Source organism: Rhipicephalus sanguineus, chromosome 2 (genome assembly GCF_013339695.2).
Source record: "Rhipicephalus sanguineus isolate Rsan-2018 chromosome 2, BIME_Rsan_1.4, whole genome shotgun sequence".
In the NCBI taxonomy this organism is placed as follows: domain Eukaryota; kingdom Metazoa; phylum Arthropoda; class Arachnida; order Ixodida; family Ixodidae; genus Rhipicephalus; species Rhipicephalus sanguineus.
In genome coordinates, this window is record NC_051177.1 from 95,477,162 (window position 1) to 95,504,275 (window position 27,114).

Below are 27,114 nucleotides of genomic sequence, written 5' to 3' on the forward strand. Positions count from 1 at the left end.
TCGCTGGGTACGTTCCTTTGCAAGTTTCTGTCATTTGTGCGAAATTGCAAGCTAGAGAGATACGCAGTTCGTTTGCAAATGAATTTTGTACCGGGAGAACACATTTTTTAAACAGCGAAGCTGTTCAAAGACCAGCTCCGGTGATTTTCCGCTGTCAGTAGATCGCAATGAAGTTCGCTGGGTACGTTCCTTTGCAAGTTTCTGTCATTTGTGCGAAATTGCAAGCTAGAGAGATACGCAGTTTGTTTGCAAATGAATTTTGTACCGGGTGTTTCAAGAAATGTGTCCGAAATCATTAAACAAATCAGGAAAATGCGATATTTGCTCGCTTCCCTCACATTGCTTTTTCTGTAGCTGTAGGCATCTTAATATGGTTAAAAACGTCATTTGGGACAGTAATAAAAAAGTTAAATTAGTTATCGTTTTAATTGCTGGAGTTAGGCGGTAATGTCAAGTGGGACAATTGAATGAATGAATGCATGAATGCACAACTTTATTTTTCCCTGGTTAACGGGAAGGGGGCAATGGGACAGAGGGTGGGGGGAGGACCTACTTCAAGTAGGCCTCCTCCACCCTCTCGGCCCACTCCAGGATGGCCTCCTGAATGTCGGGCCTCGAGCTGCGCAAGGCAGCCTCCCACTGCTCCTCACTAGAAATTAGGCGTGCCAGGAAAGGAGGAAGAGGGTTTTTAGGGCAGCGCCACATGATGTGGTTTAAGTCTGCTGTAGAAGCGGCGCAGAATTTACAAGAGGGAGAAGGGTAACTGGAGGGATAAATGCGGTGTAGGAGGTATGGGGAAGGAAAGGTGCGAGTCTGTAGCTGTCGCCACAGAATTTCGCACTTGCGCGGGGATTTGCGAATGAGTGGCGGAAAGGTTAAACGTTCTAATCGGTAGCGTGTGCAGATGTCGTGGAATGAAATAAGCCGATCCCGCGCAGTGAACGGTGCCTCCTCCGTAGCGAGTTGCGACATGTCGGATGCTTGTGCCCGGACGGTAAATCCTCGGGCACTGGCATGAGCCGCCTCGTTTCCGGCAAGGCCCGCATGCGCGGGAGTCCAGATTAATGCTACAATTTGATCGAGGGGATGGGCCAAAAGCAGGGAAAGGGCTGGCTTAGACACCCTGCCCGCTCCGAAGTTATATATGGCTGTTTTGGAGTCACTCACGACAACAGATGATTTAGGGATTGTGAGGGCCAGGGCTATGGCCGCCTCTTCGGCCTCCTCCGACGAAGAGGCAGGAATGGAGGCGGCCGCAGCGACCTGGCCGTGAGAGCGGATGACTGATATCGCATAATAATTCCTGTTCCCGTAATCGGCGGCATCAACATAGAGCACATCATTTGAGGAGGAGAATTGTTTTTTGAGAGCCTTTGCGCGCTGCCGCCTGCGCTGTTTGTGGTGCACTGGGTGCATGTTTTTAGGAAGTGGGGGAATGTAGAGGTTCTCGTGTATGTGGTGTGGAATGGTGTACTTAGCTTTGGTGATGGGTGCTGGAGTGACAGAAAGCGTTTGTAGAATGTGTCGGCCTGTCACGGTGTTAGAAAGTCTGTTATACTGCGATGCAAGATGGGCTTCTGTGAGTTCAGCAAGGGTGTTGAAAGTGCCAGTACGCATAAGTCTTTCAGTGGAGGTTCGTATGGGTACCCCCAAAGCGAATTTATACGTTTTGCGTAAAAGGATGTCAATCTGATCGGATTCTGATTTAAGAAAATGCAAATAGGGTGTTGCAAATGTAATCTTACTGATAACGAAGGCCTGGACCAAGCGGAGGAGTTCGGCCTCCTTTAGTCCGCCATGTTTATTAGAGACACGACCTAGAAGGCGCAAGGTGTGATTAACAGTGGTTTGAAGTGTGTTTAGTGTGTATGTGTTGAGTCGGTTGCTTTGAATGTGTAAACCAAGCAGACAGAGACAGAGTAACAGGGATGTTATTTAGGAATACCTGTATATTGGTCATGTGTTTTTGAGCCCCTCGGTGAGATGGCAGAAGAAGTAGCTCAGATTTCCGAGGGGAGCATGTAAGATTCATATCACCTGCAAGTGCCACGACCGTATTGGGCGCGGCCTGCAGAGTGTCTTGAATCTGTCCATCGGAGCCGCCAGTCGTCCAAAGAGTAATGTCGTCGGCGTAGAGCGAAAATTTGAGATTAGGGATAGATCTCAATGCTCGCGCCAATGGCATCATCGAGAGATTGAAAAGAAAAGGCGAGAGCACTGATCCTTGGGGCGTGCCGTAGCTTCCCAAAGCGTACGAGGGTGATTGCTCTGCGCCTATGTGTATGGTTGCGGTATGGTTGGCTAAAAAGGTAGCTATATAGTCCTATGTCATGACATGACATCTTCAGTCATGTCAAGTCATGACTGAAGATGTCATGACTTGACATCTTCAGTCAAGATGTCAAGTCATGACATCTTGACTGAAGCATGCCAAGATGTCATGCTTCAGTCGAAGCATGACATCTTGGCATGACAGAGATTTTCGAAAACCCACCATGTGTGATGGATAAAGACTGTTGTCTTCCATGTATTTACTGAGACGGTTGAGAATAACGTGTTCAAGTGTTTTACCGAGACAAGATGTTAGTGATATGGGTCTGAGATTAGAAATGTTCAATGGTTTGTTTGGCTTTGGTATGAAAATTACCCTGGCATCTTTCCACGAACTAGGAAGGGTGCCAGTGTCAAAGCAGTGATTGAAATAATCCGTGATGGCTGTGACGGAGTTGTCGTCTAGATTGCGGATTAGTTTGTTGTTAATAAGGTCGGGGCCCGGTGCTGATGTTGTGCGCAGGGTGGCCATGGCATGCCGAACCTCTGCTTCCGTGATAGCGGCGCTTAGTAAATCGTTAGTTTTTCCAGTGTACTTCGGTATGTCATACTTCTGAGTGGGAGGCAGGTGTTTATGCCGGAGATCGTCGAAGAGTCCGTTGAGATCGTTTCTGTGTGCATGTAGAAGTTTGTTTATGCTGTGGTTGTGATGTGTGCGCGATGTGGTAGGGTCTAATAAGTGGCGCAATAGTTGCCATGTGCGCTTGCTGTCAAGGTTTCCATGCATACTTTCACACACCTGGCCCCACTGCTGGCAGACCAGTTGTGTGGCGTACTCCTGGATCTGCAGGTCTAATTTGGCAATTCTGAGTCTTAGCCTTCGGTTGTGCCGTCGCTTCATCCATCGTTTAAGAAGAGACTGCTTGGCTTCCCACATATGTAGAAGCTTGGCATCAACCGTTGTGAGGGTGGTTTCGGGGGGCAGAGTGGTAGTATGCGTCTCAGCGTCTGAGTGAAGTTGCTTCACCCATTCTGAGATGTCTTGGATGTTTGTCGGAGCTGATATCTGGCGGGCCTCTCGAAATTTATCCCAATTGGTAAGGCTGAGTGGTTTGGGCGCAAACGGTTTGTGCTTGAAATGTACCGTGGTGGTAATGATGTAGTGGTCGCTACCGAGGTTAACTTGTAAGTTGTGCCATGTGACGTGTTGAATTCTGCGTGTAAGGGTAAGATCGGGAGAGGTGTCTTTGGCTACGCTGTTTCCAAGCCTGGTTGGAGCATCGATGTCGTTATGCAGTGTGAGTCTGTGGTCTTGTATGTGTGTCCACAGGGCTCGTCCTTTAGGAGTAGAAACTGCGTGACCCCACAGCTGGTTGGGTGCGTTGAAATCGCCAAGAATTAAGAGAGGATGGTGGGTGGCAGCGGCAATGGCTTGTGCAAAAAGGGAGTCAAAGCGGTGATGTTTTTCTTGAGGGCGGCTGTAGACATTGAGAATGTAAAGTGTAGAGGTGTTATTCTTGGGAGGAATAATTTCTAAGAAATCATGCTCTATATCGACGCTGTCGAAGTGGGAGTGATTGGCGGTGAGGTGTTTTTGAGTAAGAACTGCCGTATCGGGCCGGGACACCTGTTTGGATTGGTGGACATTATATCCTGGGAAGCTGATAGGCCCATGAGTTTCTTGAAGCGCAATGACTGCTGGGAGATTGGAACGGGAGGCAAGGAACTGTTGGAGGTGTGCTTTCTTTTTTCGGAACCCCCTACAGTTCCATTGCCAAACTTCAAACTCGGAGCGAGTCGGGTTATTGGCCATTGTTAAGCGGAGCTGGTGCTGAGGCGGATGCAGCAGGTGCTGCTATGCTAGGGTTATTCGCGGTGACTCCAGCTATCCAACTGGTAGTTTGTTGGATATGTGCTTGCACAAAGTCAATAAATTTGTCGAGTTTTTTCATTCTTGGCTGTATAATCTGCGTTGAGTTTTTCAACTGCGGTGAGTATATTATGAAATTTAGTTTCCAAAGCGGTTATTCTGTCATTGTACTTTAAAATTGTTACATCCAGGGACTCCTCTGATCGCGGAGTGCTCGGAGTTTTACGTTTGGTGGGGGGAGGAAGAATCGATTCCCGTTGAGCGGAGGGGCTAGTGTCCATGGCATGATGTGAGGAGGATTCAGTTGGGGCTGATGTATGATGTATTGAAGGGGCGGAATTATATGCCGGGGTTTGAGTGGTTGAGGCGGAGGCGTGACGAGATTCGATTTGAGTGGTCGTAGCCGATGGGTGACGAGATTCGAGTTGTAATTTAAGTTTTTGAATTTCTGCTTTTAGGGCTGCATTTTCTTTAAGGAGGATGGATTCATTATTAGTAGTGTGATTTGAGGAGCAGCTAGAAGAGGCTGACTTAGCCCAGCCTACCTGGTGTGGGTTGCCCGAGGAGTTGTTGAGAGCAGGGCTTGGTGATAGGGCTGGCCAGGCGTCGTCTTGGGTTGCTGAGCGACGCCCGCGATCCTTGCTTTTGCTGCGACTTTTTCGCTGGCTTGAGCCGGGAGTTTGGTCGCGACTAGGGGATCGGCTGGTGGGTGAAGGGTGTTGCTTGTGCCTGGAACGTGTAGGGCGCGGCTTGAATCTTTGTGTGCAGAGCGATGAGCCTGTTGGATGGTTTCCTTGGCACACAACACAGACGGGGTCACATTCGTGATCCATGGGTGCGTCTTTAATTCCACACCTGGGACAGAGAGTGTCGCTGGCATTGGTGCAGACGTCCTGGCGATGACCTATCTCACGGCATCGTGTGCAGGCTTCTACCTTTTGCCTGAAGGAGCGGCATCGAAGTGCACATCCATCGTAGTTGACGTAGTACGGAACGACTTTGCCTTGGAATATGACCAGGATGGTTTCAGTACTGCCCAGGCGTCGTGCGCCCCCGATGGTCAGCTTTTGGTTGCGTCTGCGGAGGGTCGAGGTGATTTCGGCTTCCGAGTAATCTGAGGGCAAGCGAACGGTTCCTCTGCAGGTATCGACGGGATCGGCCACATGGGTGGCGACTTCATGGGGGGTGCCATTGAAATTCAAGGTCTGTATGCTGTGGTAGAGATCGGCACGACCCATGTCTGGTGTGCTGATCAGAACGGTATGGTTCACGGTGTTGACACGTATTTGGTCCGAACTGGTGCGGTCAGAGATTGGGAGCCCCGAAGCTTTGAGGATGATTTGTCTGAGGACGCATGGATGGATCACAGCGCAGTTGAGGCCTCCACGGACTCTTAAGATGATTTTATAATCGCTGCGCGGCAGCGGCGGGGGCTTCGGTTCTGCTCTCGATTGTCTCTTTTGAGCCACTGCATGGGTTGCAGGTGACGAAGGATGTTGCCGTTGTCTTGAGAGGCTATCGTGGATCTCGCGCCAGGAGCGCGCGCCATCGACGCCGGCTGCGTCGCGCTCAGTTCCGGCGCTCATGCTAGGCAGAGTGAGGCCTAGCAGCGATACTGCTTGCCGACAGCCCTAAAAGGGCTGCGGCTCGCGTAAAAAACGTTGGAGTTGCCAAAAAAAGCTGTCAAGAAGCGTCGATAACACTCACAGAGGTCCAGTCAGGAAGTCAGGGCGTTTGGAGTCATCAGGCAGCCACAAAAAGAAAAATTGCAGGAGCCAAGGTAACATGCGACCGCTCCCACCGAGACGCTCGCGTCTCTCCCGGGACAATTGAAGTTCATTCTAAACATATCCACGAAGTGAATGATGGTCAAGGAGCTTGCTCCAGATGTTAAATCTGGTAAACTGGGATTCCTCTGTACATCTGCTCAATCATCATCATATAAAGAAGTGACACGAGAGTTGTTGTGGTGTGATTGTATATACACAGTTATAACACAATGTTATATACACAATGTTTATAATTTACATATCGATGCACTATATACATAAATTTACATATTGATGTTATGCAGTATATACATTTTTTTCAAGAGCTTATTTACGGATCAGATAAACTCGGGGGAACGTTTTCCTTTTAGTATAATGGCTTCTTTTGCTTCGCGGGCTCTCAACTCGGGGTCCGCTTGTCTCGCGGGCCCGTGCCGCCTCCGGGTCCGCTTGTCGAGGTCGTTTAGCTTCGGCATCGCGGGACCTCGCTGCTGCCGCCGCCTCGGTGCTGGTAGTGGCTTGTGCTTGCTGTCGGCGCTGGCGTCTGTCTTCGGCCTCGCGAGCTCTCATCGCAAGGTCTTGGCGGCAAGCTTGCGCTGCTTCTGCTGCTGCATTGCGAGCCCTCCGCGCTGCTGCCTTGGCTCCTTCGGCTTCTTCTTCTTCTTCTCGGCACCTTTCCCGATGCTAACGCGTCCTTGCAAGTGGAGAACACCATGAATTCACAGTAGTTGCGGTTGTTACTCGTCCCGATTGTTGGAGCACTGCACGCGGGTTCATCGCCACGCCACGCGGGAGCACGTGGGTTCATCGCGCGTCTGCAGAATATCGTTCCCGACGCTATCACGTGATTGCTGAGAGAGTGTAAGGCGGAGAGCCTTACCCAGCCCCTTACACAGGCCCGAACGCGCTAGCGCGTGCCGGCGCGTTCTCACTAGGATACGCCGCGTTGGTTCATTGCGCGTCTGCAGAATCTCGTTTGCCGACGCCATCGCATGATTGCTGAGAGAGTGTAAAAGGGAGAGGCCACCGCGTCTTACCAACTCTAGGTGGCGTTGGTCTTACCCAGCCCCTTACACAGGCCCGGACGCGCTAGCGCGCGCCAGCTCACATGGTTCCCGAGCAGACGGTCGCCAATGGAAGAATAGACACAGCCCCGAGCAGAAGCTCCTTCGCATCTAACATTGCATATCCATGATCTTTGAGGATTTGGGACACATTTCTCGAAAAACCCAGTGTATTGGATCCAGACGCCCACATGGCTTCCCGAAACTATTGGAAACGTTGTGTGCATGACGTCATTTAGGGTAAGGCGATGGAAGTGACGCAGCCGAGGGTACCGCTACAGCGTCTGCTGTGCTGCCCACAACGCGACGGTGTTTGGCCAGCTTCTGGCTGGTTTGGCGCGCGAATTTCAGTTCCCTGTAGATGGGCGTGCGATGGGTGGTAGCTAGTACATTAGCAGACCGCGGTAGCCACAAACTTGAGTGGCCTCGACAGATGGTGCCATCTGGCGGTGAATTGCGCTACCAGACAAGCGGACAACGTTAAACAAGTGTGTTCTACGTCGTTACTTCATCAGAGGAATAAAGACTCTGGCTGGCCTGAGAGTGCGTCCGAATCACAGCTGTCATTGTTCAATAGCTCCGAGGAGTTTATGCACGTGGCACAGTCAGTCACAGGCGTGGTACGGCTGGAGCGCAGTGGTCATCTTTCCACTGAGCATCTGCTCTTCGCGGCTTTCATACTCCATGCTGGCGGGACCGGCATACCTTGCACGACTTGTGGTTCTTACCAGCTTTTACGTCATACGTAGACAGTACGCTCTGATGGGTTTCGGTTTCCGTACTGCACCTCTTTGCTTATTGAAAATTATTTTCGAATGTGCTGAGCATTTCTGCTATCCGGCGCGTGACAAGAGCGTCTCAGGAACATGAGCTCTTTCCGGTCTCTTTTTCGGCTTCTTTCCTGCGTGCTTGCGCAGTACGCCACCCGTTTCTGTAAGGCTATCGCGTTAAAATGGAATACCGCGATGTGAGGACTTGTCTCTAAGCTGGTGCCAGAAAAATATTGCCACGTGCGTTTTTTCTTATCGCTTTTGCTGTTTTTGCCCACAAAGACTGTCAACAACGCTCAGCGCAAACCGCGCCTCCTTGTTCGAGAAGCTTCGCGATTATTGTAAATCATTTTGTTAAGATTGCGCGCAAAACGCGAACACTCGAGCTTATTCTAGAGACTGCGCAACTTTCCAGCGATATCGCTGGTTGTCGCGCAATCTCTAGAATAAGCTCGAGTGTTCGCGTGTTGCGCGCAATCTTAACAAAATGATCTACAATAATCGCGAAGCTTCTCGAACAATGAGGCGCGGTTTGCGCTGAGCGTTGCTGACAGTCTTTGTGGGCAAAAACCGAATACAGCAAAAGTGATAAGAAGAAACGCACGTGGCAATCAGGGCTGGGCAGTATCGCGATACAAGAGTATCGCGATAGTATTTCAGAGATACTTTTGAGTATCTGTATTTCTGTATCGAGATACATTTGAAAAATGTATTTGTATCTCAGTAGTGAAATACACTTGCGATGTATCGCCTGTATCGCGATACTATGCAGGACACGGGTATTTCGTTACATTGTTTTTTTGCGTCGGAAATGAGTTGAGGCGTGTTTTCAGTGGGGGAATGACGTTTTTTTTTCTTTTTTGTGCCAAGACAAGCAAATGTGCGCCGCCGGTTGCCGACATATAGGGCGGCGATGGTTTCCCCTCAAGCACTTGATTGATTACATGCGTGAAACGGTCTTTTGTGTAGCAGGCTCCCCCCCGCCGGAGCCGACTTCGCCTGTTGCGGCTTTTTGAAATGGGTGCTGGTAGCGTCGGTGGTGGTGAAAGCTTCATTGAAGCCGACAGGGTCAGACGGCTGAGGATTCCGAAGATGGGGACCGACTTCGGATTCTGAACAGTCAGAACAACCCAAGTGAGGGCGGAAGTGTTTCGGTATCTAGGTGACCCGAGAAGAGATATCGCCACGCTGCAGGGCAATCCGGCAATGAAGGCGGTATTTATTCACCATAACACGAATTTGTGCTCGTCTTCAGCGGTAGACAGACTTTCATTCTTTCGTGAGTCTTGTGCTGAGGCTGAACCGACGCTGTTAGAAGATAGCCCATTTGAGAAGCCTACACAGCAACCTTTTCAGCAAAGCAGATCTTCAAAATAAATGTCTGCTTTTTCTCAATTCACTGGTGTTCATTAGTGATTCGAGTGATTTGCTTAAAGCGTGCTATTTCTAGCATAGCTTAGTTTGTTCGCCAAGTATGTCAATTTCGGTGTCCAATCCTTGTTACTGTTGCTGTGAAATAGTGTATTTTTATTGGAATTGATACTTGTAATTATGTATTTATTACTAATTATGTACTTTGTCCGCCCCCCCTCCCCTGCAATGTCTTAATGACGCTGAGGGTACTGTAATAAATAAATAAATAAATAAATAAACTGAACGTTTCGATGCGCTGTAACTTGAATTACGTTATGCTGCACTAATAGGTGTCCTCGTGTAGTAGGAGCATCCTTGAAATAAAAAAAGGATTCCAGTATCTGTATCGCTGTAACTGTATTCCGGAATACTTTTTTCGTCTGATTGCAAAAGTATCTCCGAAATATCCCGTTACGTTAAAGGCAAATGTATCTCAGTATCTGTATTTTAGGCTTCCAATTCATGTATTTCGATATCTGTATTCCGGAATACTTTTCTGAGTATCTCTGCCCAGCCCTGGTGGCAATATTGAGGATGCGATGATGATTCAGATGCCTATCCATGTCTACCAATAAAGGTTTCGGCGCATTATTTTATTTGCTCGCTGCGTATTTTGGCTGTCTTGGTCGGACGCCTGTGGGCTCAAGGGCATCTCAAAACAGCGCAGTTAACGCGGCATCTAAACGGCTCATTTGGAAAATGAGAAACGGTATTTACACTATATACTGCGTGACGCTTAGATTATACTGCTCAATTACGCAGGGTCGTCAGCCGATAATTCCCATTCGGCATTGACGCGAAAGCACAGCGCGTTATCCCCCGTCCTTGGAGGCGGTCGGGAGACGTGCACGGCGTATGGGAGGCGACATTCTGCGGTGTTTGCGATGGTGAAAGTAGTACCCCTGACGGGTCTGGCTTAAGGTTGTACGCCGGGTTTATGTGCGCCGTTGCGCACCCGGCACAGAGCCTCCAATGCGTGAGGTTGCTTGGAGTGCGCGATAAATGGATGGTAAACACCATTAACCTCTGAAACGTAAACGTGCCCCTGCATATTCCTATGTGTTCATATGCGCTACAGAGAGACCCACTGTTCGTAGGCGCTCCGAGATCTATTAGACGCGAAGCATCTGATTCTCTGTATTTGCGCTTGACTGCCTCCATTTTACAACCTTGTGTCCCAGTGATGTCTTGATAGATTGAAGAGGCTACGGGATGCGCGAGCATCGTGGCTTCTCTTAGAACGATCCTGAGATACCTGTGTTTCCTTCCTGTTACTTGTTCATTGATTTGCTAGCGCAGCCTTACAATATTTAATATCGGATAGTAAAATTAATTTACGGATTGGCAACAGTGTTGATCCACATTATGTTTCTCATTTTGCGTAGGCAGTATGATGAAGTACGCAATTTGGGTGACTAGACTCCGAGATTAATGGTCCAGTTCAAAAAGATTACCTTGTGAGTATTTTAAAGTTTTGCAACTTTTTCCCGTAAGAAACAAGGTTCTCTAGCATTTGTGCTTCACAAAAAAAAGAAGGAAAAAGAAAGCTGCTAAGCATAGGAGGCGATCGGTGATAAAGGAGAATTTGAGGGATTTTTTCCAGAGTGTCCTTTCGCTTTCTTTGCTTTGACATTTAGCTGAATGGTGTTTACTCAATATGCCCCCATATCTTGCTCTTCAGGTTCCTACCTAGTGGTGCATACCCATTACATTAGATTGGTCAAGAGTGGTTGCATACCATCTCGCGAACACCAGCTTGCTCATACGTTGTGACCAGAGTGGTCATTTGAGGTATGTATACATAGTTGATGCTACGTTCCCAGTTCCCTTCCAGTGGCCGCACATATTAGATGCGTATATAGAGTGACCGAAGTTGTTTATTGGGGTACATACGATACGCTACATGCTAAGTTCTGTAGATCAAACGAATTCCCGAGTTGTCTGTTATTTATCAGGGAACCAGACCTGGTGCCCGCACGTGTACTCATTTGTGCATATTCACCCACACCCATTTGCCATTTGCGCACTCGGTACCCCATACTCAGTTGCATGTATCCGGTGGCGCAAGTTCTTTGATGGTGTGTTTGTGTGTGTGTGTGTGTGTGTGCGTGCGTGTGCGTGCGTGCGTGCGAGTGTGTGTGTGCGTGTATATGTGCGTGTTTGCGTGTGTGTGTGAGTGTGTGTGTGCGTGTATGTGTGCGTGCGTGCGTGTGCATGGCTCATGCTACATTCCCATTTGCACACATTCAGTAGCAACACATATGCACAGTTGCGCATATCCTTCGGTGCACATAAATACATAAATAAATTGGGGCACATAAATACATTGGGCTACATACCAACTAAAGCATACTTAATGGTTAATGTCTGTCTAGGCAGCATATACCGAGTCGCACATCTACAGGTGCACATATCCAGTGGCACAAACCCGGTTGCTCATAAGTGACCCAAGTTGTCTCTTTGGGAACATAACCATTGGTACTAATTGGTGGCTACACATATACCCATTTGCAAATATACATTGGGCAAAGTTGTCTATTACCGGCTGTCTCCGAAGTGGCACTTCTTCGAGTTTAAAACTAGGCCAGCGTTTTGGATGCAGTTCAGAACAATATCCTGCCGCGAATTGTGCTCACTGAATGTCCGGCCAAATTTGCCGACGTCGTGTACCCCCTCACATGCCTGCTACGAAAGGACATTCCCTTTGAGTGGACTCCGAAGTGCCAGTCTTCTTTTCATCAACTGAAGTTTCTGCTGACGTCATGACCTGTCCTTCAGCACTTCAATCCTTCGGCCCCGACAGAACTTCACACGAATACCAATGGCGTAGGTGTTGGTGCCACTCTAGTCCTGCGTTATGGTGACCGCGAACACGCCATTGCATACGCAAGTCGCTCACTAAGCATGCCCGAACAGAATTACAGTGTCGCGGAACAAGAATGCCTGGCAGTAATATTTGCGATTTAGCGGTTTCGTTCTTACCTATATGGGCGGCCGTTCACAGTTGTCACTGACCACCACTCATTATGTTGGCTTGTCAGCCTTCGCGACCCTTGTGGCCGCCTTGCGCGTTGGGCGCTTAGGCTGCCTGCAAGGATACAGCTTCACCGTCTCTTACAGGAGCGGCCGACGACACACCGATGCGGACTGCCTCTCACGTATGCCACTCAGCACTACGGACTGTGACGCCGATGACTTTGACCACCTTATAGCTTCTGTATCGCCTAATTTTCCAGACCTCGACAGTTTCATGCGCCATGACTGCATGCGCGATGAACACTTGTACAAGAAGAACCTTTCCGGCAATGGCGTACGTTTTCTTCTGGGGGTGCCGGAGGAGAGCCTTCGCACAGCCGTTATGAGTGCCATGAACGACGACCTTACGTCTGGACATTTAGGTTCTGGGCGGACGCTTCACCAGACTAAAGAGCGCTTTTATTGGCCTATAATGCAAAAGTTTGTTGACATGTATGTAACCAGCTGCATACAGTGTCAGTGCCATAAACGCCCATATACTACTCCATCTGGTCTCCTCCAGCCGATGACTCCTCCAAGCACACCTTTCCAACAAATCGGCGTTGACTTTCCGGGCTTTTTTCTAAAAACGGCGAAGGGCAACCGCTCGATAATAGTTTATGTCGATTGCCTGACACGTTATTGCGAGACGGCGGCCGTCCCCTCCGCAACGACCAGTGACGTCTCATTGTTCCTGCTGCAACACGTCATACTCCGACATGGCCCACCTCGCGTGATCATCAGCGACTGTGGACGACAATTCACAGCGGGCGCCGTGGAGGAGCTCCTTCGTTTGTACGAATCCTGCTTCCGTCATTCAACATTCTAACATCCACAAACGAATGGGCTTACGGAGCGCACCTACAGGACAATTATCAACATGTTGTCTATGTATCTCTCGTCCGACCTTAAGAACTGGGATGACGTACTACCTTTCATCAGGTGGGCATTGAACACCGCCAAGCACGAGACTAGTGGCTGTAGTCCTTTCTTTTTGCTGTACGCACGTCCACCTCGGCACACAATCGACACTGTTTTCCCTTTCTGTAACTACGAAAACGTCACAATCACATAGACCCTCTGCCTCGCTGAAGAGGCCCGTCGTACGCTCGGTTACGCACCTTGGCATCTCAAGACCGAGCGAAAGCACGGTGCGACATTCACCACCGACCTGTAACCTATCGACCCGGTGAGTTAGTCTGGCTGTGGACTCCTACACGGAAACGCGTGTTATGTCAAAAGTTTTTAGCCACATACGATGGACCATTTGTTATTATCACGAGACTCACAGAGGTCACCTATACCATAGCTCGCCTTACGGCGAGTGGTAGACGAGTTGCCAAGACCCAAGTGGTCCATGTCGCCCGCTTGAAATTGTTCACGCCACGATAACCCGACTGACTCGCCCGGCGGCCTTCGTCTGCGAGGAGAGGAAGGTTGCGCATATAGACAAAGGAAACCAAGACCGGTGAACGTGCTTGCCGCTCCGAGGCAGCTATAGAGAAGACGACGACGCTGGCATATTCAACCTGTTGGCCACTCCTTCGCTCACCTTCGCGACCAAATAAACGGCCCCTTCAGTCGTATACGTCTCGGTCTCCTTCGCGTGTAACAATACCTTGTGCTGCATACAATTCGTACATACATGTTTAACGGGGCAGCATAAAACCAGTGGCGATACATATAACCATTTGCACGCATCACTTATTGGACATGTACACACCTTGCGCTACATGACCACTAGCACTTACCCAGTGACCAAAGTTGTCTATTTGGGCAGAACATACAGAGTGGCACAGACAGATGTGCCTACGTCAGTACATACCCAGCTGCACGTAATCGTTAGCTTCATATATATACCTAGTTTCACATATCCAATGACCGAAGTTGTTTTTTCGTCGTTATGTAGTTTGTGACATATAAATATGCACCAAGTTGTACTACAGCTGAGACCGAGTTGTATATTCGGGCAGCATAAAATCAGCGGTTAAGCATATATCCAGTTGTACGTATTCGGTGGCCGGAAATTACGTATTGAGACATGTACAGATTTGTCCACATATAAGGCGAACACCTCAATAGTATTCAGGGCCTCATACAAACTGATGTTTAGTAGATAATTCGGAAAATTGTTATGGACACCACAAATAGAAGTCGACATTTTCCTCGTGAAGTATAGAATAAACGTTCGAGTTTTATCAGCTCGAATACTAATGAAGTAGTTCGCCCTAGATGCGGTCGACTTTGTGCATACCTTGTGCTACATGCCCACGGGCACATCCCGAGTGGCCCAAGTTATCTGTTCAAGCCACACATACCGAACGGTACGCGCACAGTCGGTACATACGACCACAACAGCTCCAACAACACTTCAAGCACATATCTTGACTTACGGTGCGATTTTACGTTGAGCATTACTATAATATCAGATGGACAGTTTTTGCTTTCTGCGAGAACTACTGACATCAATGACTGCTGCAATTCAAGCCACCCTGAAGATTATAAATAGAAATTTTACCGCAAATGGGCTTTCGCTAAACACTGTTACGTGTCACTGAATACTTAAAAAAACAAACACAAAACCTCGGAGAAGTGAACAGGCCAAGATGCTTCTATATCAAGCGAGGCTGGCTACATCGTTTGTCTGGATAATCCTAGTTTCCTTGGCTTCCATGCCAGCTGCCATGAGGAGATAAACAATGGGGAAATGTCTTATTTTTGACTCGCAAATAACAAAGTTCTCACGATGCAAATAACAATGTTCTCACGATGCTCGTTTCCGTTCATTTTCGAAAATGGGGGTGAGAATCGAGGGAGTCACTAGAAGCCAATCATGTCGCAAAGTCTTGTGGCAAAACCGCGCACTGAATTGTACATGTCCAGTGTCGTCGACATCGCCACAAGTCCACAAGAAACCACAACCAGGATCAAGTACAAGGACCAGCGCAATGGCCTTGAGCCTGGAAAAGCAAGAGATAAAAGTGAATTTGCGTAGCAATTGGAAGCCTGTAAGCTTTCCGCAAATTCATTATTAGCAGCAAGGCTACATTAAAAATAGTAGCTATCGTTTAACTTATGATACCGTAAAATTCCCATTCCTCTTTATTTTAATGAGTACTTCTTTAACGGTGTTGAGAGAAGCTACTGAAATAAGAAAGGAAAGAAAACTTGAAATGTGGAGACAGTGTTAACGTAATTTCCTTTGTGATGCAAGCCAAGCTGGATAATTCATGAAGAGCAAATCATTTCCGCAGAAGGCCGCAAGGTGGACCGAGGTTGATGAAAAGAACAAAAGATGTAACTTTTCTTCCTTTCAAAAATTTATGAATATATTTTATTTTTTGCATTTCTACAAAATATGAGAGATTTTCATTGCGCACAGGAGGGCGTGCAAGCGTGCGGAGGAAGGCAATGCTGAGAGTCCATGCACCTTTGTCTTCCACTGAATGAGCTCTACTCTATGCTTATTTTTCACTCCATGCTTTCGCAGCATTTCACATGATTGCTCATGTGGCCGCGGTTGCGTCACTCAAGAAATCGCTGAACTTTCAAGTTAAAGACGTGACAAGAAAGGTGTGAGAAATTTTATTAAGTCAGGGTGGTCAAAGCGCGAAAAGTAACAACATTGAGATACATGACGTCACACTGAAATTCGGTGCTGTGGTTACTGCGAGAAATTCAAGAATGCAACTTTGACCTTTTAAGTGCGGAGCACTTTACGGGCCCGGGCTGTCTTATGCTGTCATCTCATGTTGTCGATTGGCGTCACGAAGGCAAAACCATGTATAGCATATATCCATGTATAGCATTACCAGTATAGCAAGGGGTGGGAAAGGGAAGCGACGGCAAGGAAGAGGGGCGTGAGGGTGAGGAGGAGAGAAAGGAGGAGGGAATAGGGTAAACCATTGCATATCCATCTAGGGCATCACGCAGACAAAAGCATGTTAACACAGCCATGTATACTATAGTATTGCAAGGGGACGGGAAAAGGAAGTGAGGGTGAGGAGGACGCAAATGAGGGGGGGAGAAGGTAAGGCATAGCGTAGCCAGCGTAGTATAGTATGGCATGTATAGTACAGTATAGCAATGGGGTAGGAAATATAAGTGAGGATAAGGACGACAGAAGTGAGGGTCAGGAGGTGGGAAAGGACGAGGGTCGGGTAAAGCATAGCCTAGCCGTGTATTGTCTAGTCAGGGTGTCGGAACGGAACGAAAACCAAAAACGAAAAACGAAAAAAACGATATTTTTGACCGGAACGAAAACGTAACCGAAACTTTATTTATAATTTCGTTCCGGAGTGAGAGAGAATTAAACTTTATTGAGGGACCAGGCGCGCGTGCTCTTCGCCCAGAGGTGGGTGACTTCCTCATTCCAGGTAGCCATGGCTTGCAGCTGACGCTCGAGCCCTGTCCACCAACCGGAGCTGGTCCTCAGGGTTCGCGAAATTTTTTCAATCGTTTTTCGGTTCAATAGAAAACTTCCCAATCCGAAACAACTGAACTCATGCAATGTGAGCATATCTCAGGGTACACTATTAGCGCGTACCTCAGGCAGGAATTCCGAAGCAAATATCTGTTGAAATTGTGCGAAAAGCGATAACAGTGGCAGCCAGAGATGTTTATACTAACGCAAGTGGACTTTTGCGCGCCTGTGGAGAGAGCATCGTCGGCGCAGAAGTTTGTTAAGCGAAAGCTGTTATGAGACCACAACAGCTGAGTTTCGCGACATAGTTGTCTGCCGCCGCCGGTGTCCATGACCGCTATCGCGTGAAATAAGAAAAAAATCACGCCATATCCACGGAATGAATGATGATAAGTGGGCGAAGCTCGAGAGGGGGAGATCATCGTTAAACCGCAACTCTCCCGCGAAAGTTAGCCCATTACATCATTAGAAAGACGTAAGACTGTGCGTATATTATACAAAATCAACTTTTATTTTGTTCTTGTTCGTTTGTTGTTTCGTTTATTCGTTTGTTCTTTTCATTTCGTCGTTGTCATGGCGGCTGGAATGCGAGGTCCCTTCATTATGACGGCTTTATGGTCCTTGAAATGAAGCGAGAGAGGTTCTTGTACTGGCTGCAGTGGGAAGTTTGCAAACACTAAGTCTATGCACGTCCCTCAGATAGGTTGCACATGGTACATCTGAGCGCGTATTTGGAAAGCATGTGCCGCCCGATCCAGTCATTGGCAATGAGGTCCACATTGAAGTCCCCAACCAGCACAAACGGATGGTTCATGTACTTGTTGTCGTAGTCACGTAACGCAGCGTCTATAAACGACTTGATGTCCCAGATAGACAGGTTGGGTGCGAGGTACACGGTTCCGGGCTCGATTGTCGGCTCCGCGATGGAGTGCCAAGCATGAAGCATACCCCGCACTTCCACCAGTGTAACGACGTGGGATCGACGAGGACACGGAGCACGACAAACAAACACGCTTTATCGACTAGAGAAAGAACTGCAACGTCTTCTTCGTCCATGCGCTGGGCCAAGAACACTCGCGCTGCTTCGTTGCCATCACCACTGGCACATACGCGCGGCATAGGCGGTCACGTACGAGCTAGGAGGGACAGACCCACGGCTTTAGGAGCTTCGCCCCTAAAAAAGCATGGTTGATCCCTCCGTCAAAGGAATCGGTATAACACGAAAGTAAAACGTGTCCTTAGAGAAATACTTGAAGGTTTACTGTACATTGATATAAAAGGGCTTGCAACAATGTTTGTTGCTGTTTGGCAGCTGCAGCACCGTTTAACGTGTATGCACCCAATTTGACGCTCGGTGGCACATCTCCAACCCGAGGACTAACGTCGATGATGAAAGAAACCTTTGTGGTTGCTGTAGTAGTTAACGGTGAGAGCGTAATCAGATAAAGCGGTGTGACAGCCAGAAGTGCGTCACTGATTGGACGCAGAACTTGGGCAGAGGTCGCCATCCCTATAGGCACCATGCAGTCGAGTTCTCACGTGTGAGTGCAGCGCCAGAACGCACAGCCTAGCGGATAAAGAAAGTAATGCTGAGACGGCCCAGGGACAAAATAAAACGCGATCCGCGTCTCTCCGCCTCTGCATGAGTGTGCAGACTGTGGCCGGGCCAAAAGGGGGGACGCGACCGAGCGTCTGTTTTCTGCCTGCCCCTAGCGGCCAATATCAGCCAACTTGAGACGGCCCACAACGAGCGACGCAGCTCCCTCTGGTCAGTGACCGGACTAGAGGGAAACGCAACGCGTGACGTCTGCTCTCTAGCCCGGCCGCGAATTTTCTCGGGGTGAGTGAGCGTAAGCACGAAACGCGGTGTTACAGCCAGGCAAGACAGGCCAAGGCATGCGCGCGTAGCAGAGCTAACTTTAACACGGATGGATGCTATAAGTTAGGCTGAGGATTGGGCCTAAGGTCGTCACCTTGCTTTGTGTTAAGGCGTTCGCAAAGTTCCACTTCTTCTATTCGCAATGCCCACGAACTATAGGTGGCGCGCCGTGCTTTTTCAAGATGGCGCCAGGAGGAGGGTCAACCCGTTTGTTAGCATAGGAACAGATAGGACGTGCGGACGTACGGACCGTGCCACTTTCACCGGATGAAGTCATGAGCTGCGCTGAAATGGATATGAGACTAAAATACTTTCCCAAACCATGGAAAGTGCTAAGTACTCGCCACCTAATTATTTACTGCGAAGTGAAAGGTAATATTTCAGCTCCGTTACCGTGCATAACGATGCTTTGCGAAATCCTGTGCGGGCAACATAAACCTGTATGAACTAGAATTGACGCATCAGCTGGGCGGCACTCCGAGGTGGTACGTACCGAGCCTGCCTGACGGATTTGCCGCAGTAGTAGGCCGCCAGCGAGTAGCGTCATCGCTGCTGCGCGTGATGATGGCTTGCAAACATAAAAATGTTCTGTGATAATACCCCGTCGTCATTACTTGCGCAGTCGGAAACGCGGAGTTACGTCTTCAACGGAACACAAGCATTTAACATGCCGTTCAGTAGCGCTTGTGTCACAGCCATGCTGAGACTCTAGCCGTGTGTACTTCACTCGCATGTTGCAGGTTCGATCAGCACGATCGAAACATGAATATCGAAAAGAATGCACACGTATGCTTTTCGCAACGTCGAAGAAGTTCGCCGAGAGGCGTGGATTGTGGCCGTGACTGCACGTTCCATCGCTCTAACCATTTCGCTTCGCTGGTCGAGCTCGAGCGTGTTGGCGGCATGCGGCGCTCCATAATATCCACAATAATTGTGATACATGCAATGCACAAGAGGAACTATGCTTTTATTTTGATCTCGCTCAAGGATATTATACATTAAATACAATCAAAGTGACTTACGAGCGTGAAAGAACATTAACGCACGAGGGGACGTGAAGTGCAACTCGCTCCTCGTGAGTTAGCAGCTGGTGGTTCATCGTCGCTGTCACTCTCGGTGCTTTCACAGTCTTCTACGTCCAGTGAAAAATCCTCGTCGTCAAGATGGTTTCTTTCAACATCACTGCTGAAAGCAATCTGAAGAATTTCCTCCGCCGAACGACTTCGGCCACTCCGCGTCACCACGTTTACAATTAGAGAGACGTCTGGGCGCGGAGAACGTTTTGCTCTCATTCCGGTCAACAAGCAAATCGCTTGCAGTGTGCTGCCACCTATCAACAAACGTACAAAAAAAAGCGGCGCAGCGGTGGCTATGAAACCCAACACACTGGCGAAGGACGGCGTGGATGGAAAGCGTTCGCTCCACGAAAGGCGTCGAGCAGACGCGTCCTCGAATTATTGAAACGTCGCTCGCACGATTCGTAACAGCGCTTTGCTGACAAAGGATAGAGGCCCTATTTTAATGTATCGCCAACTTAAGATCGCTCAGTTATACATGAGCACATCGCGAGACCGCGCGACCTCCCTCCCGCGTACAGTGTTATGGGACTCATGCACTACAAGAAACGCTGACCAATTATATATGCAAGTAAAACAGGGTGAGCTTCAACTGAATATGTCAGACGATAACATTTAACTTACCTACGTGGCTACAGAAAGCCTCGCCAAGCTGATAGTATGTGTACACTGTGGGCTATAGCATTGAAAGCGCGAGTTGCCACGTATTTTCACGAAAACTTCGCGTCTCGCAAGAACGAATCAGATTTCTCGTGTCACGGAGGGCCCGGTTTGTTCACTGATGCAGGGAACATGCAAAGTTGTAGTGTTCCTTTCTTGCCAACGCGTTAACACTGAGGCTAGCACAGCCGAACAAGGGAGCGACTGCATAGTGCCGCCATTTTGTCGTCTACTAACCCTCCTCGAGAGGACGCTCCTGAATTCCGCTCGGTGGCGCGACAGTCTGTGGGCATTGCGAATTGGAAACGCGCCGAATGGGACATACGCGTAGCAACGACGTGTTGCTACAAGTTAATCTCGGAGGCCACGGTCGTAATGCATTACTTAATTTTATCGCTCCCAGACGCCGAGAGCACTTCGAGAGGAAAGTGTGAGATATAAAAGGCGCGTTTATAAAGCCTACAGTGCATGTGAACGTGGCGCAGTGGATAGCGTGCCTGAAATCTCTTGTTGCGGGCCGAGAGGTTGTGGGTTCGACTCCCGGTGACGGAGCTTTCTTTCTTTGCTGTCTGACTGTGCGTATTTTTTCCCGCCATTTCCGTGACGAAAATACGTCACTGAATTCTTGGTGACCCCCGGCATAAAGCACTTTCGTGTTAAAAATTAAATTGGAAACAAGTTTCTAGGGTCGGATGGAATTTTAACCCGCGCCTTCTGCGTGGCAGTCGGGTATTTCACCACAGTGCCACGGTAACTCCTTCGCAAAAATACTCTATACAGGCGTAATGTCGGGCAAGGAATCGTGTTAACATATGCAATATAGCGTGGCAGAAGAGTAGATTAACAACCAGTCATCACACAATGCTAATAGCGGAAAGAGTGTGTGGTTAATTGCTTCCCACCAGTGTTGCGGAGTTGCCACTTTTGAATTGAAATCACCCCGGAATCATTCCACATTTACGCGACCCTGGAATGGAATAGGAACAACGCTTGGAGGAATGTAATGGGAATGGCATTAAGAGCCTTTTGCATGGAATGGAATGGGAATGGAATCACGTCTTTTTCCGAAAATATAGCACGTTTTCGTCTACGTGCTGTTTTTCAAACATCAAACATTAGTAAGTGAGAGCCTGGAATTTTACAATAAAGCAGTATATTTAAAATGGTTTGACTGATTACAAGCTCGGTACATTTGTAAGAAACGCGCCTACTACAAACCGAGGCATAAGTTAGTGTACAAACAAATGCATTATCCCAGCAGATACTGAAGGGAGAAACAAATTAGACTGCGCGTTGGTTCCCATTGATACCCCAACACGGAAGTGCCGAATACTCTATGCACAGTCTGATCTTTATCTCACGAGCAGTTTTGTACCCGACACACGTAAATAACCTTTGCGACAAGGAAGACATTGCATACCTGCGCACAGGCGAACACAGAAAGTTCCCCTAACCCCATCCATGCTTGCGAGGCGCGCTTGACAAGAGTGAGTGCTGACGAGCAGTGCGGCCCAGTGTTCCGTATTCGATGCAAAGGCACTAGGTGCGCAAGCGGGGCACTGTTCCAACTAATACCAGCAGATCTGGAGGATTTACCAAATCTTAGTTTTCTCCACATTCACCACCGCACCAGGCGCGTGGCAAAACTGCTTAGTCTTCTTGAATACAACTTTTGTCGGCATAAAGATACGCTATGGCTTCATTTTGGTATGAACACATTTAGGCTTAAACAGTATTAAAATATCACCATTCGTTCAAACATGCTAACCATGCAAATACTATAGGTAGCGGAAGGACTGCCCCTGTGGGAATTAGTAGGGTGGTTGTGCTGCACGGGATATGTCACCAAAGGATATCCCTCGGCCTTGGTAACGTGTTTTTCGTACTTTTGCAGCTCTTAATGCATCTGATGACATCGGCTTTATGAGGCGTTCATTCTTAACTCGATAAAACTATCAAGGTGCCTTTCCTACGTTGAGGAATTACAGGAATGAAATTGAGCTGCCCGGCCATTCCCGGAGTGGGAATGGGCTAAGTTGTTTTATTCCGAGGAATTGAAAGGAATGGAATTGCGGCAAGTTCTAATTCCCCGGAATGGCATGGAAATGGAATGGAGACGTCCATTCCGCAACACTGCTTCCCACCTACTGCAAATTGCTCAACCATAATTCTTAATCATCATCAGCCAAAGCACAAAGTGCGCATAATGCCTTACAGATGTGTAGCGCGTACCACGATTTTCCGAAGAATGACGAAAAATTACATAGTGGGAACTTCGCTACTTCAGAAAAAATACGATGATTTATGGCGTAGTGGGTACCTTGCATGTGTACTTGTATTAGGTGCCCCAAGAGACTCTTCAACGGGCTCTACAAAGTCCGCTCTTCTAGCTTTCGCTGTGACTGTGCGGCATGTTCCGCGCAGGCCTGGCGATCTTTTTTCAGAACAGCGGTATCGCACATCAGCGAGTACACTCAATGACGTGCTGAATCTGAGATTGTCCTCTCTCCCTTGTCACAAAGCATTGAGCCCACTAAAAAAAATCGTATTTGTCTTTTGACAAAATAAATACTATGACTTTGAAATTAATACTGGTTTGTGCTAGTTGGTAGGAATTCGTGGTACAGTTACTTCCGCTCCTCTGAAAAACGGCTTTTACCCTGGTCCCACTTTTTTAAGAGAAGGGCAAGGAACTAGATCACAAATCCGATGTTTTTTATGATTACCTAAACATGAAATTTTCACTAGAAAAAAACCGTTACGAACCGTTGCGGAACAATTTTGTTTCGTTCCGGAACAGAAACGGAACGGAAATTTTTGCAGCGAAACGAAACTAAAACCAAAACGAAAAACATTTCGTTCCGACACCCTGATTCTATTTTAAGAAAATGTAGCTAGGGTGTGGCAAGTGTAATATTACTGATAACAAAGGCCTGGACCAAGCTTTAGTCCGCCATGTTTATTAGAGACCCGACCTAGAAGGCGCAAAGTGTGATCAACGGTGGTGTGAAGCGTCTTTAGTGTCTATGTGTTGAGCCGGTTGCTTTGAATGTGTAAACCAAGCACACAGCATATCCACTCTATTGACAGGTATGTGGTTTAGGATTACCTGTGTATTGAATATGTGTTTTTGAGCCCTTCGCTGAGGTGGCAGGAGAAATAGTTCAAATTTATGAGGGGAGCATGTAAGATTCATAGCCCCTGCAAGTGCCACGACCGTATTGGCCGCGGCCTGCAGAGTGTCTTGAATCTGTCCATCGGAGCCGCCAGTCGTCCAAAGAGCGATGTCGTCGGCGTAGAGCGAAAATTTGAGATTAGCGATAGATCTCAATGCTCGTGCCAACGGCATCATAGGTAGATTGCAAAGAAAAGGCGAGAGCGCTGATCTTTTGGGCGTGCCGTAGCTTCCCAAAACGTACGAGGGTGATTGCTCTGCGCCTATGTGTTTGGTTGCGGTAAGGTCGGCTAAAAAGGTAGCTATGTAGTCGTATGTCTTTCCGCCAACCCCAAAGAGATTAAGCTCTCGGAGGATGGCGTAGTGAGAAACGTTATTGAAAGCTCCGTGGATGTCCACACACAGACTTGCTTCTGTGCTGTTGGGTGTAATAATGTCATGCTTCAGTCGAAGCATGACATCTTGGCCTGACAAATATTTTCGAAAACCAGCCATTTCTGATGGATAAGGATTGTTTGAGCGGTTTACCGAGGCAAGAAGTTCGTGATATAGGCTTGAGAGTAGAAGTGTTCAATGGTTTGTTTGCCTTTGGGATGAAAATTACCCTGGCATCTTTCCACGAACTAGGAAGAGTGCCAGTGTCAAAGCAGTGATTGAAATAATCCGTGATGGCTGTGACGGAATTGTGGTCTATACTGCAAAGTAGTTTGTTGTTAAGGTAGGGGCCCGGTGCTGACGTTGTGCGCAGGGTGGCCCTGGCATGCCGAACCCCTGCTTCCGTGATAGCGGCGCTTTGTAACTCGTTGGGTTTTCCAGTGTACCTCGGTGTGTCATATTTCTGAGTGGGAGGCAGGTGTTCATGCCGGTGATCACCGAAGAGTCCGTTGAGATCGTTTTTGTGTGCGTGCAGAAGTTTCTTTATGCTATGGTTGTCATGTGTGCGCGAAGTGGTAGGGTCTAATATGTGGCGCAATAGTTGCCGTGTGCGCTTTCTGCACAAGGTTTCCGTGGATACTTTCCTAGACCTGGCCCCACTACTGGCAGACCACTTGTGTGGCGTACTCCTGGATCTGCAGGTCTAATTTGGCAATCCTGAGTCTTAGCCTTCGGTTGTGCCGTCGCGTCATCCATCGTTTAAATAGAGACTGCTTGGCTTCCCACATATGTGGAAGCTTGGCATCAGAAATAACATGCCTAGCTGACGCTTGTCGGCTGATCTATAAAACAGTGCCGAACTACAAAAAAATGTAGACGAAACCACCGGTGAAAGTGATAGGTAAGCTAAAAAAAATCTGGAAGCAACCATGACCCTTGACTTAGGATGTATGGAAGTGGCCCTCGCATGTGGGCGTTTGTTTGCCAAGGCGTATTCGTTGTGTCAACATTGTGTTTCGCGCGCTGCCGAAGCAGATCTTGGAGGCCACGTAGAAAGGAGCGCGTGGTTGGTACCTGCTGCGTCAGTTACCGCAACGATACAAGCTGCTCACAGTCTTTCAAAGAACTCAGTCAATTAGGTTTCATTAATTATTATATAAGCTAATTGGCCATAATATTAAAATAAAGTTATGCTCCGATATAACATGTATCCAAAAAAACTCTTAACTTCCAGTATTGTCCAATATGACTCTGAACCAGAACCGTCGATTTCTATTTTTTAGAAGGCTTCTTAGGAATATTCGGAAGACGTTAAATGCTCGACCGGATATGCTTGGAAGAGAAAGAAAAATTGATAATATAAGAATGGCTTGCCCCTGGGCTAGTTGGTAGAATCTTGCATGTTGAGTGGTTGCAGCTAACTTGAGAGAGCGTATGAAATAAACATACATGAAGACACTGCTGATGAAACTATATTTTTAATTGATAATATTTTAAAAAATCGCTGATAAACACCTCATCAAGGAGTACTACAACAACATGGAATAATATAACAAAGAAAATGGGGTCTTGCAAAGTGTAAGAGGGCCCCTTTATGTACAGGGAGCAAGGAATCTTTAGCATGAAGAATGGTCTATGAACACGGGAATCTGTACACAGATGTCGCACTTTTTATAATTATAAGTGTATGACTGAGCGCCAGTGAGTCGAGAAAGCTGTTTCACAGGCACATTTCTTATACTTCTACAAAGAGCCAGGGCAGGATACACTGATATTAAGCAAAACTTCCAGTCGGTTTTGAAGAATTGTTGCTAATATTGTGTATTTAAAGCGTTGACTGTCGAAATTTCGCTTGCTAGTCTTTAATGTTAAAAGACGGGTGGAGCATTTGTTATCCGAGAACACTAAAATGACAAGGGCTGTAGAGGGTACAAATGTGGCTCCAGAGGTGACTTCGCAATTTGACAGGAAATTTGTCGAAGCGGGACTAGGCTAGCGAATTCACCGCTGCATCAAACTAGCTTCATATTTTCCAGACAAAGAAACAATTGTTTCTCTCTAGAAGATACGGGTGCTTCGCCTTGCCCACAATACTTTGTCGTACGTTTTGTCTTCGATGGAGGACACCTCTACTTGCGACTCCTGCGCAGCCGAAGAGGCAGTTGAACACATCCCGCGCGGCTGAGCTCGTTATGACAACCAGCGATGCCCGCTCCGGATGCTTTTGGGCCAACTGGACTCGAGACAATTTTCTGCACCCAAGATTCTAGGACCGTGGTCATGCGACTCGGAGGCACAGAAAGCGAAGAAAGCGTTACTGAAGTACTTGTAGTCAAAAGGGTTTTGTCATAGAGTTTCCTACAGTACTTACTAGAGGGAACTCTGGCGCTAGTGTCTATAGAGGCTGCAACGCATGGCGCTTGAGCCAGCATGACAATGATGGGTAGTACACGGATTTGTCTAAACTTCGTTCTTTGGACTCCGTTTCGCTACGCGTTGCCTGCATCCGCTTTGTAGCAAGCGAAGTTGCGCAAAAGTCGGCAGTTCCACGTCACCACTTTAACCTTTTTAGGCTCACCAATTAAAATCTGGTCACGAAGTTCACAACGACTCATTCTTTTATCCGAAAGAAAACCAAAACACAGCAATAAACAAAGTCACAAGGTCGTTCGAAGCCCGCAAGTACGAAGACTAGGCAAATCCGTGTACTACCCATCCTTCCCATGGTGGCTTAACGATCGCAGCGCCAGAGTCCCCTCTAGTTAACTTTAGGAAACTCTATGGTCTGTGTGACCGCCTGTAGACTGGATGTGCTCCCCCAAGTGTGCTTGCGTTTCTTTCCATCCCTCTCTTTTCTTCTGTCACTCTTTTTGCCCCTTTATCCCTCTCCCCCAGTGGAGGGTAGCAAACCGGACGAGCTTCTACTTCCCTGTCTATCCTTGCTTCTCTCTCTCTTTCTCTTGTTTTCAATGGTGAGGATTACAGAAGTCACTGGAAAGCAAGCTTGTCATAGAGTCCCGTGGCAAGGTGACGTATTGAGCAGGAGATGTACCAAGGCATTGGCGTTATCGCAAGTCGCCACGCAAGAACGGCCAGGGCCAGGTATCCGAGCCAGCGTACTGTGTTGAGCCTGAAAATAAGGCAAACATGTCATGCGTATTGCTTGTACTTGCGATAGAACTGTTTGCTCATACCCGACTATATGTATAGCTGACTGTATCGTTTCGACAGTATAATGATACGTAAGTCATGCTGCGGCATAATTAACGTCTTGGTAGAAGCTGCATGAGTTAAGTGCATAGCACGACAGCAGGATTGATTTACGCAAGCCTCAGTACCAAAAGCTTTCCGACC

The 27,114-nt window shown here is 47.9% G+C and overlaps 2 protein-coding genes across 2 annotated transcripts in view; both read right to left on the reverse strand.

Annotated features, from left to right (window-relative positions):
* Positions 1 to 549: 549 nt before the first annotated feature.
* On the reverse strand, positions 550 to 23,274 carry LOC125757358 (uncharacterized). Its single transcript, XM_049412888.1, has 2 exons — positions 23,186 to 23,274; positions 550 to 1,817 (listed from the first exon to the last, which is right to left on the reverse strand). The coding sequence occupies exon 2, from the start codon at positions 1,615 to 1,617 to the stop codon at positions 550 to 552; it is 1,068 nt and encodes a 355-aa protein (XP_049268845.1). The 5' UTR covers positions 1,618 to 1,817; positions 23,186 to 23,274.
* Positions 23,275 to 25,228: 1,954 nt separating this feature from the next.
* LOC119383431 (fatty acyl-CoA reductase 1) overlaps positions 25,229 to 27,114 on the reverse strand; it is a 28,207-nt gene continuing 26,321 nt past the window's right edge. The window contains exon 13 of the mRNA XM_037651554.2: positions 25,229 to 26,890. Within this exon, the coding sequence (XP_037507482.1) occupies positions 26,749 to 26,890 (142 nt within the window). The 3' untranslated portion in view covers positions 25,229 to 26,748. The remainder of the gene's footprint in view (positions 26,891 to 27,114) is intronic.